The 17,685-nt window shown below is 34.2% G+C and overlaps 2 protein-coding genes across 2 annotated transcripts in view; both read left to right on the top strand.

The window, feature by feature from the left end:
- The first annotated feature begins 631 nt into the window (after positions 1 to 631).
- Positions 632 to 15,235, top strand: LOC117113026 (ubiquitin-protein ligase E3B-like). The gene is made up of 19 exons (XM_033256246.1): positions 632 to 796; positions 1,542 to 1,647; positions 2,118 to 2,303; positions 3,855 to 3,967; positions 4,695 to 4,846; positions 5,138 to 5,293; positions 5,744 to 5,912; positions 6,316 to 6,434; positions 7,197 to 7,308; positions 8,057 to 8,156; positions 8,459 to 8,578; positions 9,351 to 9,527; positions 10,063 to 10,170; positions 10,484 to 10,621; positions 10,796 to 10,920; positions 11,444 to 11,626; positions 11,784 to 11,895; positions 12,000 to 12,092; positions 12,367 to 15,235. The coding sequence occupies exons 1-19, from the start codon at positions 648 to 650 to the stop codon at positions 12,556 to 12,558; spliced, it is 2,610 nt and encodes an 869-aa protein (XP_033112137.1). The 5' UTR covers positions 632 to 647; the 3' UTR covers positions 12,559 to 15,235.
- A 706-nt stretch (positions 15,236 to 15,941) lies between these two features.
- The window catches only part of LOC117113035 (clustered mitochondria protein homolog), a 43,161-nt gene continuing 41,417 nt past the window's right edge, over positions 15,942 to 17,685 (top strand). Inside the window, exon 1 of the mRNA XM_033256258.1 lies at positions 15,942 to 16,124. The gene's annotated coding sequence lies outside the window, so the exon portion shown is untranslated. The remainder of the gene's footprint in view (positions 16,125 to 17,685) is intronic.

Here is a 17,685-nt window from a genome sequence, read left to right as displayed (position 1 = left end):
TATTGTTGTTGTTTTTAACAATAACAAGTATATCATTGATAACAGTACAGTACATAACAACTATATTGTTGAAATGTACTGTATAGTACTTGAATATTGGACTTGTTGGCTTTAAAAAAGATCAGTGGCTGTTTCCGTGGAAGAAGCCAATTTTTTTGTCATGTAAAAAACATACAGTCTGAGACTGCTAATTCCGTGCATTTTTTTAAAAATATTTTTTTTTTTTTGGTGAGCTGAGTTGAATTTTACCTTCTATCGCGGAATTTTAACCTTTCGTCAAGGACCTTGGTCATGGCTAACACCACACGCAGCAAAATACAATTGGTGTTGTGAAATCTCACCAAGTGACATCTCTCTGAAGATCCTCCTTCAAACCTGTCCCCTATAGTAGACATTGTTTATCAATGTTTATTAAAACCCTGTTTCTCAAAGTAATTCATTACACACATGGTAATATATATACTCTCGATTAACTTGGAAATAGAAATTATTGAATTGAATAAGTTATAAGATATGTAATGATAAAACATTCATAAAGAATAGGGATTATGAAATTTAACAACATTCGGCTCAATGAAATATAAGATAATGTTTAAAAAGTCTTGACAACTTGCATTTCTTTTTCAGGAGAAGCTCTGAGGTCCAGTATGAATCAGCTGTGTGCTAACATCATTGGACATCTGAACAGCAAAGGTCTATATGCTATGCTGCAGTGTTTGCTGTTGAAAGGCCTTGCCAGGAAGAAGCCCTCTTTTTCACATGCAGCTCTTTCAGCCATATTCACTCTTGCTATCAGGTACTAATGGTAGCTGTATTCTAATTACAACTGGTCTCACACGTTCCGATTTTCACTTACGACAAGGTGCACTAAAACATGCTCATTAGGAAAGCGTATGATATCGTAGAATTTTATACGTGTTCAAAAAATTGTAGTCGAAAAAGTGTCGTAGCGCAGCTTATCATAAGGAAAATCACAACGTGTGAGACTGGCTTTATAAACCAAGAGTCTTTAGGAGGCTTATAGAATGGAATTTTTTGTTGTTGTGAGGAAAAGTCCTGCTGCAGGAACAGAACCCATGACCCTGGGATTAGAAGGCAAGTATCTTGACCACTAAGCTATTCAAATCCACTCCATTAGTTATACTGTAGTAGCCTGCCTAAGAGTGTTTATGATGCCTCTCCAAACCTCCCATCCCCAATCTTGGTTTCGGTCAGAATACACCTAAAAGCACAAAGGGGGAAAATATATATCAAATATGGGGCTTCAGCATATAAATTATAGTAGAATTTATACAGTAGAACTCTTTATTTGGGACACCTATTTAGGGGACAGCCTTATTAACGTGACACTTTTTTGGCCACAATGCGAGAGAAAGTATATTTTTTAACACTATGGCCAACCCCTATTTATCAGACACGTTTTTTGGTCCTGAAGGTATCTCATTAATAGGGGTTCCACTGTAATTGTATAGTAGTAATAACAGTGGCAGTATTAACTGTCAAAACTTTTTTGCCAGCAACATTTTAACTTTATTTTACAGACCAGTGATTATCAGTAAGTGTTCAGATAATCTGATGTCTTTGTTTCTACTATATATAATGTCAGTACCTGGCCTGGTTCTTCACCTACAAACCACAAGTAAAGAGGTATGCATATTTAATGCCTTCTACACTGTTCATCCTCAGGAAAAATTTGTCTTGTAAAGCTAAAACACTTTTCTTATCAAAATACTATTAGTTGCTTTTTATTATCATCATTATTTCCTAATATGATGTTCTTTTACACTGTTTTTTTTTTATTTTGTTGTATGTGTTTGTTTGTGTCTTTTTCTGGAATTTATTATTTCATATTGATATTATTCATGGCATGCTCGCTACAAGTGTCATGTTAGAATTCTTGTTTTTTTCCTTCACATTTCTTTTAGAGCACTGCCCTCTTACATTTAATCCAGCCTGTTTATTTCAATGTTTCGTGCCTATTTATGATTATTTTTCAACATTTTGATTTTACTGTTTCATTGTTTGATTTGGAAGAAATAAGTATTTATTTAATTGATTGAATTTGAAATTGTCTTTTCCGCTACCCATCTTACTTACTTTCCTTTCTTTGTCTCCAGAGCATTACAGTCCTCCAATCAGAAAACCTGTTTAAGCACTCATTGGATTATCTAAGCCTAGACCAGAACACACGCATCATCTTCAACTCATTGGAAGGAAATTATGCACTTTGTCTTCTGTCGAACATCATCCATTTAGGATACATTGAGCAAGATAAGCTGATCAGAAATGTAGCCTCATTTACTGTAAGTTATATAATTAATTGATGGTTAATGAATTTATTAATATTTATAAGCATGTAATGTAATAATATATGATTGATTGCATCATTCACAACATCTTAATGCTTCAAACGTGTCAGTTTCTTCAGATTCAGATATTCTTTATAGTGATAACAATGTATAAATCTCATGTACTGTACTTGTATTTGTATACCGTAAAACCTTGCATTGAAGCCCAGTGGGCTTTATCTCGAGATGCAGCCCATCTCAAATTGAGGCCCCCCCTCTTTAATTTGCAAAATAGCCCATGGGCTTCTTTTCAAGATAGCATAGGCATCTTTTCGAGATAGGACAGTACATACACTGTACATGAATTTCATTTTAAAAAATTAATTAAATACAAGCTTGTTTATGCAGTAGTTTAGGTGATTTAATGCCAATTAATACACTCCATGATACAGATTGATGTTACAGTGGCCTTATTTATTATTTTATAGTACAAATTCACAAAATTTACAGGATTCATTTTGAAAAAAAGCTCCCCCTCTTTATTTTACACAAGTAGTCTCGTAAAGAAGCCCACCTCGATAAGAAACCCATCTTGATAACAAGCCCATCGAAAGTTCGCAATGAAAAAAGAAGCCCAGGGCTTCAATTCGAGGTTTTGCGGTATGACAATAAATGGAAACTTAATGTCATAAGATTTAGTTTCCTTGTTACATTTAAGAGTTAAAATAATTATAAAAATACATAAAAATACAAGATAAAGTTAGTTAAATAGATGTGAGGCCTCACCACAAAATGAGTCTCATGGTTAGAATATCAAAAATTGAGTTTATATTATATTTGGGTAGATTACATGATAAGCTTTAATTTGGTCTTTGAATGGCTTTACTAGGATATGTAGATCCAGAGATGTGAGCATTTAAATATTATGTATAAGAGAACCACATTTTGAAAAAATTGGCCTCAAGATAAACTAACCTGTACAAATAATAGGACTAGAATTACAGAATATGCACAAAGAACACTGTTTTAGTTAGAAATTTCACTTAAAAAGTATACAATCATTAAATATAAATATCAACTTATTCAAAAACATTAAAATCAAAATTGTGTAAAATTTTGATTTTGACCTATTTTGGTGATTATCTCAAAATGATTTCACTAACGATGCATCTCATTTCGTGGTGAGACCTCACAGATATCAAAATTAACATACAAAAACATCAATCAATCATTAATTACATCATTACCATTTTTATTTTATTAATTTCAACAATTCTCTGTAGAGGGGGACCCTTTACTCGAGGCTGATATTCAGAATAAAATTAGAAACATCACATATAGAATTTAAAAAAAAACAAAAAACAAGCCAGCATGAACCGTCATCCCTTATAATTGCCATCAACTGTATTATTGTATTTATCACTACCATTCATTGTCATCATCATTGTCATAGTCATTACCTTCATCATCATAATCATGAGCACCATCATCTAATGAGCACCATTACATTATTTTTTTTTTCAATACACAGTTCTGTGTTCACTTTTAAAATTTGTATATTTACAGAGGGTTGTTCATTGCTTATTGATGCATTGTCAAAATTATGTTGGCAAAAAGAAATCAAATACATCACAATGGCATCCAGTGCTTGGCTGGTTCTCACAATCAATAGATCATAGGTAAGTAAAAGTGTATGGTACTCTTTGGTTGATAGTTTATTTTATTTCATTTTTTAGACACCGTAACATTGTTAAGGGCGCCCTCAAGCATAGATTGATTGTCATGGGGCAGCATGTAAACAGCATATCTTATACACATCTTTATTATGGTTTGTGTTCATCGTATTTAACATCAATAAATATTTCTCAATCTGGATATATTGTACTCCGAAAAAACAGATACCTGCATCACATCAGAATTTTGTTGACCTGACCCCTGTTTGCCAGTTTGCAAACCTCATTGATATTGGATTGATACTTTTCTAAAAGAATTTTGGTGGATTTTTTTTGCGCTTTGACAAATTAATTATTTACAACCAGAGTCACAGCACATATATTTGTTTATTTTAAAACAAAATACAATTTCCAAAGATAGACCAAAGGGATGAAAAGAGTCTATTGAGTTGTGAGCCCAAAAGTAAAGCATATACACAATAACAATCTCGCAAAGGTTGCATAATGAATTATAATGTAAAGAAAGTAACATAACTTATTTAAACAAATAAAAATTAATAAGCTTTGATTCTCAATTTTGTCATTAAGAAAGAATATGAGAATATCAGCACCAGCTGAAAATGATAAAAATCTATAACAAGGAGATGCACTCCTATCTATTTTTTATGGGTTTATAGTATATCCTTGACCAAACTGTTATTAGATAGTAGTGGATTCTTATGATGTTTTACAGTTTGCATGAATCCATGGAGTTTGTACTGAAGCAACTCAGCAAGTTGTGGAGTCGGGTCATAGTTGAAGCCTTGTTCGACGATGCATTAAAAGCAGCTGCAGCCTCTGCTGCCGCTGAACAAGAAAAAGCAACACAGAAAGAACAACCAAAAGGTGAGAACTTTCAAGAAAGTTCCTTTAGCTTAAAAATCTTTTGGCATGTAATTATGCATTTTATAATACAGTTCGCCCTTTTCTTTGAGAAAAAACTGTTGTATGCCCATATATAGTCATGATGTGCCTATATATGGTCATGGTGTGGTGTCATCATGACCATATTTAGGCGTGTCACATGTTTTTGTCATATATTTGATAGTCTGGACAGGGCTTAAGTTTATTTTATTGGATATAAGTTTAAGAATCACTATTTGTTAAATAATTGTTTGGTGTTTTTCATTTTCCCAGGACTATTACGGAAGCTTCAACGTACCTCTTTAAAGTTGACATCTCGTCCGACAAAAAGTTTAAACACGCCTGAGGTGGTGACCGTGTGTGGTGTTTGTGATATGTTCCAGACGGCCATGTCCACGCTTACTGAAATTAAAGCTAATATATTATCAGGTATAGTATGAGATGGTGTAAAAACATGGATACAGTTAACATCATTTACCTAAGATTTAATGCTTTGCATTTACCTAACTTTTTGAGTGCCTTTAGCACTGATATATGCACTTTAAGACTTAATAAGATCATTGCCTCATAATCATTGTTATTATTATCATCATCATCATCATTATTGTTTATTATTTTTATATAATATTATTCAAAATATCTTGTTGACTGTCAAACTTTCTAGTACGCATTGAAAGTTTTTCCTAAATCACTATCACCTCTTCCTTCTGTCTCTCTTCTGTATAATTTGTTATAAGTCTCCTAATTTCAAATATTATTATAGTAATGATCTTGATTCAATAGCATTTGAAATAATATTGAATATCATATTACACCTTTAAGTAACACTGTAAATGATCTATCAATCTCATTACATGTAACTTTTATTTGTTCTCTTAGGATTGACCTATAAGGATGACCTTTTACCTAGTCTTTGGCACTTCATCACAGAGCTTGGCCCCAACAGCGGTATTAAGTTGTTTCTGGAAAGTCTAGACTCAAGTGTAGAATCGCAGCCGATTCTGTCTCTGCTTATGTTCTTCTGTGATTGCTCAACTTATCTCATTACGTAAGTTAGTAATATACCATCATTAGAAATATTTTATACCATATCATTACAGTCTTTGAAAATAACTTTATTTATTAGTACATCTAGTTTTAAAATACTCTTTTTTAAAGCCCCAAGTATTGAAATACACGCCATCGTGTTGGGATTCAATATTTCGACATTAATTATGTCATCATCAGGATGATGATGACATAATTAATGTCCAATGATGACATAATTAATGTCAAAATATTGAATCCCAACACGATGGCGTGTATTTCAATACTTGGAGTATGTATTATACTTTCTTTTTTAAAGCACCTCCAGTTAACATTTGTTTGCTGCTGTTTGCAGATTTCATTTCCATGACAACAGTAAACTTTTATTTTTATATAATGAAATAAATTTTGTTTTTTTCTATTAGAATTCTTGATGATGTTGAAGTATATGAACATCAAAAGCCTTTCAAGTTGGATGACCTGGTTAACATGTCCTCATTCCTCAACATGTTCATCTATAAAATGATCTGGGATCATAATATAGGTAAGGGGATCCAACTTATGTGAGGCATATTGTTTTTTGAATGGGAAAGGGGTGGGGGCTAGCTTAGGATTATAACTGAAGACCCTAAAATGCATTCAAGAATGAGTCGGCAGGCTTGGGCTAGATAGATCCAGATAGAAGTCTAGATCCATTTGGGGATCTTTTTCAACACCAGTCATTAAGCACAAGTGCGGTAGTCATATGGTTATTTGGGAATGTACGGAGTATTCGGTACGATAACACGTCATGGTAGGGCAAAAACATCACTCCTTAGGCTAGATAGGTTATGTGTATAGAATAGTAGAACTTCCTCAAAATCAGTTAGCTAATAACTGTTGGGCTTACACCTCAATGTCATTGCACAGTATAGAATCAACTGCAAAAGATCTGCTAATGTGCAAGATAAATTATAAAGGGAAGAAATGCAAAGCAAGATTAAGTTCTCGTCCCTAATACATGGTATACTAGATATATAAGGTTGGAGACACTCTAATTTTCTAATAAATTCTGGAGTAAGCTGATAGTGATATAAATACTTTAGGAATTAATTCTGTAATCCAATATTCATTTAGACATCAATATAGTCTGTTGAAAACTGCATCTCAATGATATTTTTAACGATATATCTCTTACTTATCAACGCCGCGAGCAGCTCTACCAAGAGATGGATACGTGCGCCTAATAAGATGACATTATTATTATTATTATTATTATTATTTTTATTACTTTATTAAGTTCTGGTTTTTTTTTTTTCATTTCTAGATTCAAATAGCAGACAGCATTCTCTCTTTGTGTCTACACACCCTCTGTTGATGCTCTTACATCAACGAGATGCTAGGCGCTCATTTACACCTGACAACCATTGGCTTATCAAGTGAGTACTTACATTGGGCCTGCTATTGGCCTTAGAATACTGAGATAGGGAGAGATAAACAATACTGTAGCTCAAATAATATTTCAGCAATTCATTTGGGAATACGTCTGCTGACATCTCAAGCCGTCTTATAATATATGGCCTAGTTCAGACTGGGTGGATAAACCCGGCTCAACTCACATCGGGTTTATCCCCCTGCCAGTCTGAACTAGGTGGCTTATCTCATGCCGGGGTGTGTTCTTACACAGTTAAACTTGCCGACTGTGTTTAAGTCGAATAATTTCTAAGTCGATCTTACTTTACATGCCAAATTGTTGTATTTTCCATTTATTAACAATCTGTAAGTAACAATATTTCAATGGCATTTTGGATTCAACTGTAGTAGCTAGGCCTGGTGTGAAACTGTGTTTAACTTTTCTAAGCCAGGTTTTAATCGCTGCGGGGGGTCTTTCATTGACTTCGGGTAAAAATGACCTATCAGCATTCAATTACGTGCGCTGTGAGCAAGTGTATGTTTCGTGCGCAATTTTTTGAAACACGTTTCCTGGTTACGGTTCATTAATATGCAAATTCTCATGCCTGACTAATCCCGCTAGTCTGAATGCCCTTCAAAGTTAAGCCGGGCTTAACATTGAGCCAGGCTTAACTCAAGCCCAGCTTATCTCCAAGTCTGAACGTAGCCTATGATTGTTTCAAATATATATTTCAAACTTATTCAAATGTTTATTGTCAACGAAATTTGTTACAGAGATCTGAAAATGAGTTTATTTAGAAACGAACTGGAAAGAGGAAGTAAGCGAGCGAAACGAGTCCTACAGATTATTCCTCATGTTATTCCGCACATAGAGGTGAGTGAAACAAAGAGTATATAAAAGAGAGTCATGTCTGTTTGAAAATGTGTCACACCCATAGGTAGGAGATGGAAGTATGACCAATGCAATTCATCTTTAGTAGAACTTCGTACTAACTGTGGCTGATGCAACTTTGAACGTAATAGAAACTGCTAAGATTATAATATTTTGTCAATAAAATTATCCACATAAAAACATAAACAAAAAATACATTAATTTATGCTAAATATGATGAAATATATAGATTAATTAAATTTCTGTTTAAAAAATGACAGTTTCTGGATGTTCCTATTTTTTAGCGTGTTATATTATTCCGGAAGAAGGTTGGTGATGAGAAGAAAGAATTAGGTTTTGTTGAAACTGCCGGCATTATGCCACACTCAACATTGATCACAATTAAACGTAGCCAACTGGTAGAGGTAAGCCTGCGTCGAAGAACGTTAACGCTCGAGAGAGCAGCTTAGCTCAGTAGGCTAATCTGGTGGTAGCCACTCTGTGTACGCAGAACCGTGGAGATCTCTAGGTCCCCAGTTCAATTCCCATCGCTGCCTCTCCTTGTGTTTCAGCTGGAGGGCTGAAATACAAGTTACAATAGCGCACCTTCTTTTGGATGAGACGTTTAAGCCGTTGGTCCCTGTGCATTTATGGCCCATGTGCACGTTAAAGAACGCAGTACACTCTTCGGAAAAGAGTAGAGGATTGTCTCCTAGTGTACTGCCCAATCACTGCCAGAAGGACCCCACTGGAAATAAGTCTTCTAGACTTTTTTGGGCTATCCTTGGTGTTTACACCGAAAAAGATCCAAATCCAACGCTATGTGTATTCCACCACAGGTTTTTGCTTATTAACAAAACCAATCAGTCACAACCCTTTGTTGCACATTATCTTGTTTTATGTTACAATCAACAAAGATATCTTTTACGTTATGGGTGTTTTAATTGGCAGAAAGACATGAAAGTGTTGAGATTGAAATATTTATACATCCTAACTGTGTTGATAATAGATTATGTATAGTGCCCTCAATTAATGAATATAACATCCAAGACATTTGGAATAACATAGAATTTATATACATTGACAAGGTTTGAACACGTTAAATAGCAGATTTTAATGACAGTACATTTATATATGTATTTTATTTAGTCTTGAATACAATGTTAATGGTATTCACATACTGTTTCTTTGCTTTAGGATGGGTACCAACAAATAGGTCACATGGATGGTAAGTTACTAAAGGGGACCATTAGGGTGAAGTTTGTCAATCGGCAAGGTCTTGAGGAGGCTGGCATCGATCAAGATGGTGTCTTCAAGGAATTCCTCGAGGAAATTATCAAGAAGGTTTTCAACCCGGAATTGAATCTGTTCAGGGTAAGTAACAGCCAATAGAAATGCAGTATTTGTAATGTTACGCTGCGTTCCAATGTTACGGCCATTAATAATGGTTTTTGGACAACGATGATAAAAAAGCGTTCAAAAGTAAATTTCTTGAATTATACAAAATATTTTTTACTAAGTATGATACACACATTCTATTTATGCAATAAATTGATAATTTATTTCCCAATATCCGCCTTAAATTATAAAGTTCGAAAAATTATTTAATTAATTTACTTTGCTGTCTTTTTATTATCTTCTGTTGTCCTGTCATGTGCTTTTATGCTCTTTTCAGCTTCGAGTTGCCCTTTAAATGCATTGCGTTTTGAGATTTGCTCTGCTTTGCTCGGCTCTGCTGAATTTATATTTATATAATTATTATTATTATAAGGTTTTTGTCAACAAAAGAAAAACAGTAAATTTTGTTATTGAAAATTGAAAGTGAATTCAGCATAATGGTAAGTGTTCAGTGTTTGGGAATAACTATGTGTAATGTTCCATTATTAACAATTTTTTCCATTTATTATAGCACACAGAAGATCAGAGGTTGTACCCAAGTCCTACATCATTTATCCATGAAAATCATCTATCACTGTTCGAGTTCGTTGGGAAGATGCTAGCGAAAGCTATTTATGAGGTAAGCCAGAACCTTGCATTAAGGTGATTACAAATTTGTTTTATAGAACTAACATAACATATATTTTTTGTATATATTTCATAGAATTTTATTCAAGTAACCAATATACAAATGATAATACAAGATTAGTTTAAATAATTCAAATGGTAATTATAATATTAATAGATAACAAAATATTTTACTGTATACAAAGCATTATGCTTTAGCGATTTTCAAATGAATCAATTAAATTAATTGATGTAAATTCAATAGATGGAGAATAGAAGTTGAGCATCGACAATATAACCTGATACTAACAATTTTTTCCTTGTAGGGTATTGTCGTTGAAGTTCCATTTGCTTCCTTTTTTCTGAGTCAAATGGTAGACCACCAACATAGCGCCCTCTACAGTCCACTTGACGAACTTCCTTCAATGGACAAAGATCTGTTTAAGAATTTGTCATTTTTAAAGGTATGTTTGTGTTCTTCATTTTAATTAATTTCAAAGATATTAAATTATGCTGTACTTAATATATTGATGTATGTATTTCATTTTATACTAATTAATTTGTACCATCACTTCTAGTAATGGAAAGAACCACATCAATTTAACTATATTTTTACTTTAATGTTTATGTTTTGATAGCATTATGACGAAGACGTTGCTGATCTGGACCTTGTCTTCTCGTACGATGAAGATGTAATGGGCAAAATCGTAACGCATGAGTTGATCCCTGGAGGCAAAGCCATTGGTGTTACCAATGAAAACAGGTTAGTATAAAAAAACACAAAATTAAGTTTCAATCCTAAATTAATTGTTTTAATAATGGTGGGCAGGGTGAAGTTTCTCACCCGGTCTAAAGCTAATTTCATGGCTTTCCTCCACCTTTATTAACCCCTTAGCCATCCTTAAAATCCACTCATTATTTAGAGTTTACCAATGTTATCATTCCTTAGTTTTCTACAGCTACAACCCTGACTATAATTAATTTTCATGTAGCAGCATGTTCTATAATCTGTCAAACTCATCAAACATTGTTTCAATATTGGTTTGATTAAGTGGAACTCCCAGCAGACATTAAAGGAATGATTTGTATGATCAGATACTGTATGTATGAAGAAAGCATACAGTCCCAGTATCTGATGAAACATTGCTAATCTGACAAACAAAATGCTGATAATATATGTTCACAGTGTATGTCTGTTAGTCATGAGAAAATGATTGTTTTACTGGGTTTCAAACAAAACTCTTAACAAACAAGGAACAGTTCAACTTTGACCTTTTCATTTGTAGAATTCGCTATGTACACTTGATGGCCCATTTCAAGATGCGCTATCAAATACGCGACCAAGTGAAAGCATTCAAGAACGGGTTTTGCTCTGTAGTGAATCCAGAGTGGCTATCCTGGTTCACCACTCCAGAACTCCAAAGATTGATCTCTGGAGACAACGTTGCCATTGATTTATCAGACCTCAAGTAAGAGTTGTTAACTGTAAGACCATAAATATGATTCAGCAGTGTTCTATACAAAGAGGTTTTGTATACCGTAAAAGGTGGTCCTATTTTCATGCTCCTGATCTTCATCAATGGTATATTTCCTTATTTGTTGTAATTATTGTTGATTTATTTGCAGGAAGCATGTTCTGTACTATGGTGGATTCCACAGTGGTCACAAGGTGGTTGTGTGGCTGTGGGACATCTTGGAGAAAGATTTCAACAGAGAGGAGAGAGCCCTCTTTTTAAAGGTAACTTAAGAACCTCTGCAGCAACATTATGCCATTTAACATCCTTGATATTAACACCTTCATTGCTTGGAAATTACGTCAGGTTCTGTTATTTTTTACTGTAGTTTGTTACTAGTTGCTCCAAGCCACCATTGTTGGGTTTTGTTCACCTACAGCCACCATTCTCCATCAGATGTGTAGAAGTTAGTGATGACCAGGTAAGAAATGCAGATCTTATATACAGATTTCCCATTGAACAGGTTGATGAAAAAGACAACCATTAAAAGTGAAATAATGTAATTATAACACCAGCTGTTAAAGTATTCAAATTTACCGAGAGTTATGCTATAATGAAGCAAGTTAATGTTTGAGTTTTATAGTCCACACCTCAAGTGCTTTGAGACTAAAAAGTGCAACTACAGTACATAACATATCTTTTTAATGGCATTTTAATTTAAGCCCAGTTATTTTCAATATTTTTCACCTGTACAGGACACTGGAGACACACTAGGCAGTGTTGTTCGCGGATTCCTCGGTATTCATCGTCGTGATCCTGTTGGTCGTCTGCCAACGTCGTCCACATGCTTTAATTTGCTCAAGTTACCAAACTATTCCAGGAAAAGCACTCTCAAAGAGAAATTACGATATGCCATCACAAGCGGAACAGGTTTTGAATTGTCATGAGATAATATGAGGTCACATACAATTTTGCCACAGTATTTGATATTTTATGAAAAAAAGTTAAGTTTACCATTTTCTCAGAATGGAACAGTCCATCTTTCTAAAATTTGAAAACATTGTATTACGTGATGATGTGCAATGGGACAAAACGAATGGAATGAAAAATGCAGAGATGGAACTAAATTTTCGTAATGAGTGATGAAATGTTAATAACCAATGGCATGTGATATGAAATCCACCAATTAAATAGCAAGGATTGATTTCGTGCGTTATAAAAATTTATATGGGAAATCAGAAGTTGGTGATAACCCCATACGTTGGTGCAATAACAACAGATAGGAAGAGTAAGTAGACGTGGCAGTATTGTGGATTGAAAAATAGAAATTATTATAATTATTACAGTGTAACTTGGATTTGATATTGGTTTAAACATATTGAACAGAAGATATTTTGCATGTATGTTGTCTTTATTGGCCACTATATGTTCATATGACACACATTTATATTTATTAAAATCATGGATATACACCAATCAAATAGTAATTATTTGTTTGAAAAATTATTATAGCACTTTATTATCAATAGTACTGGTAGTAATGCTATTACTTTTGTTAATATATACTTGTAAAATACCAGTGTGGAATTATTATTTTTGTTATTACTACTGTATTAATATTTATGTATATGAGACACATTTTATAGATGTATCTGTTTTAAAAATGTGATTTAAATAATGAAATTGGAAATAGAGTTTATATTTTAAGAAGGATGGATATAATATAGATAATATTAATGGTAAGGATGTATTGCAAAGAGTGCAGCTGTACTTTGTTGGTAATGATGATTTCCTCCCAATCAAAAGGTCAATCTTGTAATGAGAAAAACCTGGATTTTTTCTCACAACCAATAACAACCTCACCCCCTGATAGTGATATATAAACATGATTTCCATAAAATAGCTACACGCTATTGCCAATAGATTTCGGTGACACTGATTGGTCTTTAGATCGGGAGCCTTCTTGATGGGGTCAAGGACAGCCATGTCATGGAACGATTAAAGTGAAACATTGTAGCAATTTCATGGAAAAAAGGATTTAGTTTATAGATAGAGCATCACTTCACCAGTTGCTAACTTGATCGATTGATTGATTGAATGATTGATTGATTGATTCAAACACACTTTTATAGTACAGTATCACACACATAAATGAAGTTGTGGTGCTTCCTGGCAAATTATGATGTAAAACTTCATAAAAAGTAAACTTTAACTCAAACTTATTGAGGTAATTAATGAGAATGAAATGTATTAAATTTAAAGATGTAACATGTAAGACTTGTATGAATTTGTATAAGAATATGTATAGAAATATTGATATGGATTTTTGTATAACGATGCAGGGGTCCTAAGTACAGGGGAGATAAAACTCACTTCATCAGGGTATTAGAGTAGACTCAAAAATTATTAAATAAAGCCTTTGAAACACTTAAATTGTCATAGTTCCTGGGGGATTCGCCCTGCACATCCAAGAGATTTTGAGCAACACCTGACCGTGGATATATTATTGCATTATATTATATTGCACAGGAAATATTAATACAATTTGATGTGTTATGAAGCTTGTATCAAACTAGATCTCTCTGCTAAGTGGATTCTGTCGACTAACGATGTGTATAAGTTGCAGTTGTATAATGCATACTTGTGCTCATAATTGCATATACTGTATATCATTCATGGTGTAATTGTGCTATGCTTAGGAACCATCTTCTCAAGAGTACAAAACATGTGCTGTAAAAAGGGGTGGGTTGGGGGGAGAGAAATTAACTATTATGATCTCAGAATGACAAAAATAATTTTATTGTGTACTCTTTAAAAATATGGATGACCCCTTACTAGGAATGAATGCAAAGATATATAGGCATACCTAATACTCTCTGTATATTTTGGTATGCTTTCTACAGGTTTAAACAAATGAAGAAGCTGTACTATTGCATTTGATTTCTTACAGTTTTGCTGAAATGTGAAGGAAATCGTTTAATTGTTCAATCAAATTACAATGAACATAGTTACTTAGATATTAACAAATGGAGTGATGTCTTGATTAAGATACTTGCCTTCCAATCCCACATGATTTTTCTGACAACTAAAAGCACCTCCTCCCAATTTTTATTTTAATATTTATAATGGATTTGTTCAGTTTAAAATGCATAACCCACCAGTCCAAAGGTCCTTCTGATGGCCTGGTGAATTGGATACACTGGGAGGCAACCCTTTACTGTAAATTATAAGTACGATTATTGATGAGTAATTGGTGACATTTACATGACGAAAATTATCAATCAATTTATTTCATTTGCATCTTTACATTATCATGTACAATTGCTAAATATGCAAATTCCGAAGTTCCAGAAAACATTTCTGGAACGTTTATATTGGTACTGTGATAGTACAAGAGTACTCCCATTCATATAAATCACTTCAACCAATAAAGGCTGATGTTTTTCCAGCAGAGAATCAAATCAAGGCAAGGTTTGAAGACTGCTTAATTTGATTTGAGAGTCACTATTTAGGACCAGTAGACGTTTTCTTTGAGATGGAAAATTAAAGTTTGACGAGTTGAGTACGAGTGGTAATTTCTAAAGAGGGTCTAAGAAATGCAAGTATTATAAGTTTTAAATAAAAATATGAAAATATTTTTGTTAAAATCAATTGGATCAGTTTTTTTTTTTTTCGAGCTGGTGTATAAATGTGTTAAGTGCATAAGTCTATGAGTATTTGAAGCAAAGATTTTTTTTTTGTAAGATTCTTTCTTGAGGCGCCGTCATCCAAGCAAGATTTGGTAGGATTCCTCTTAAGTAAGATTTTAGGTGACAAAATTTTCGCGGTAAAAAGATGAACTTTATTACAGGTCTTCCTCTAATTAAAGACCCCTCCAATTAAAGACCACTTTTCTGTGGTTCCCAATCAACAAATTTCTTTATATCTTTATTATTCTAATTAGATATTAAGCTGCTAAAGACTATGGAAATACCGGTCCTTGAAGTGATCTTTTGTTTGAGAGAGACATGTATATATTTCGACGGTCTTTTTCGTGCTGCAAAAGTTACTACTCTCACATAGACCTTTTTCATGGCAGAAATGGCATTACTTTTAGAACTTTTGTGATGAATGTATCAATAGCCGCATAGGTACGGCCTATAATGAAGCAGGTAAATCAGAAAACCTCTTCTTTGTATCGATTATTATAATAATATGTTTAAATACGTCGGTTCAGTCTACAGTATTAAAATTTCAACATGATTTCAACATAACTTTTCTGAACTAATGAGGGCGTTGTTTGCAGAAGAAGCACAGCACACCCCCAAAAGTACTTTCCACACGTGCCTAGCTGCTGCGTAAAAACCACATAGACATGACATGCACTACGCGATCAATTTCGTCAGTTGATTAGTAGTAGTACGGTAGTACTTGTTTGCGGCGAAGAACACGTTGTGTGATCGAGGCAAGTGTACTGAGAGGATATCGAATGTACTATTTCAACGTAAACCACGTGTAACGAAATATATGTAAAGTAAGTCACATTAAGAAATTGAATTACAGAATAACAGGCAGATTATTATTCTTACTTTTTTAGACTAGAGGGGATTCAGCGATTGCTGATGATGCAATCGGGAATGTCATTGCTTGTTCACTTGCTGCTTGGGTTGGATGGACGACGACTTCTCTGCTGCTTGCTGTAGCTTACTGCATGAGTAGGCCTAGCTACAGTCAGTAAGCCTAGAGGATAGCCTAGGCCTAGGATTAACTAAGCTGACCTACGCTATTGTTCGTCTAGGCCTAGGCTAGAATAGGCCTATACCTTAGTTAGATGAGGGCCTTTGCTGCGGCCTACAAGTAGGCTAGACTAATATTGTTAATAGCCTTACAACAAATAGGTAGGCCTGTACTAAACAGAGGAAAGGCCTCCATTTCTTTCTTATCCCCTCCTCCTCACTGACACTTCACTAGCTAGGCACCTGCCTCCCTTTTCTTCCTCACTGACACTAGATATAGGCCTAGACTGCCTCCACATATTGGTAGGTTCTGATGGTTAGAATAGTAGTAGAGCTTGGTTGCCAAACAGACCTGGGCTGGTTTGCCCAACTTTATATAAAAAAAAGGAGAGAGAAGCTCTTGCTCTAGTCTTGACCTTCTTGTTGATTGTCCTATTGTACCCGCTAGGGCTAGGGAGGGAGTAGGTAGCCTAGTGTAACCTCCTGTAAAGTACGACTTTCATGGAGAATATATACAGTACCTCAAAAAAAATCTTGGCCTAGATCTAGAAATCTGTCCGCATGCTCAAAAATAGAGGCCGATAAAAAAGAAATGGATATTGTTCTAACATTCCTTAGGAGTGACTTTTAATATTATTAACCAATACCGCCTTAGTTTAAGATAGCGAGACTGAAGTTTATTAATTTTAGCAGGATCTGTGATATTAGGTTAGGTCAATTAGCCAGCTCAACCTTGGTCTCCCTTCAATTTAAGACCGCTATTTGGCATTCTTGGTCTGAGACTATAGCGGCTTTGATCTTTATTATTATTATAAAGTATTATTTACAAAGATAAGCATTCCCTTGGGACTACAGAAAAAAAACGGTGACTGGTCGTTACTGGTTGAAGGGTTCTTTTAATAGGTTGTCCCGTACCACTATCAGCACTAGTGCACTGTGTCTTTGTCAAAGGCTATCACACTATCAAGGACAAGTGTTTTGTGGTATAATGTGCTGTTTTGCCTTGAACCCTGGTTTCATCAGTGTTTATACAATTGGTTAGCCAATAGTTATTTTTTTTTACTAAAAAGTGTGTAGTATTGTGAACAAAGTGTGGGCAATTGTAAAAACAGAATGACAAGATTTGCTGCATGTACGAAATTTAGGGGCAGACATAGTTTATAATCAAAACTGATAAAATTTGGGCAAAAATTAATAATTAAATACCTTTAGCACAGTGTCGTTTTTCTAGTGCTGGAATAACAAACTAGGCTCATGCAGGTGAGTGATAATTAACCCAACACTTATTAATACAACACTACTCAGAATCTTGCCATTTGATTGATTCAGGCTGTGTGAGATAAAATTGATGGTTTCATT

Source organism: Anneissia japonica, unplaced genomic scaffold (genome assembly GCF_011630105.1).
Source record: "Anneissia japonica isolate Jap-2015-1 unplaced genomic scaffold, ASM1163010v1 scaffold288039_len1115542_cov189, whole genome shotgun sequence".
NCBI lineage: Eukaryota > Metazoa > Echinodermata > Crinoidea > Comatulida > Comatulidae > Anneissia > Anneissia japonica.
Note: the sequence above shows the minus strand (reverse complement) of the source record. Positions and strands in the feature narration are given on the sequence as shown.

Coding starts and splice junctions, on each gene's coding strand:
- LOC117113026 (XM_033256246.1), top strand. CDS start 648: ATGAATCAGCTGTGTGCTAACATCATTGGACATCTGAACAGCAAAGGT. Junction 797..1,541: donor ATATTCACTCTTGCTATCAG/GTACTAATGGTA, acceptor TTTATTTTACAG/ACCAGTGATTATCAGTAAGT. Junction 8,579..9,350: donor AACGTAGCCAACTGGTAGAG/GTAAGCCTGCGT, acceptor TCTTTGCTTTAG/GATGGGTACCAACAAATAGG.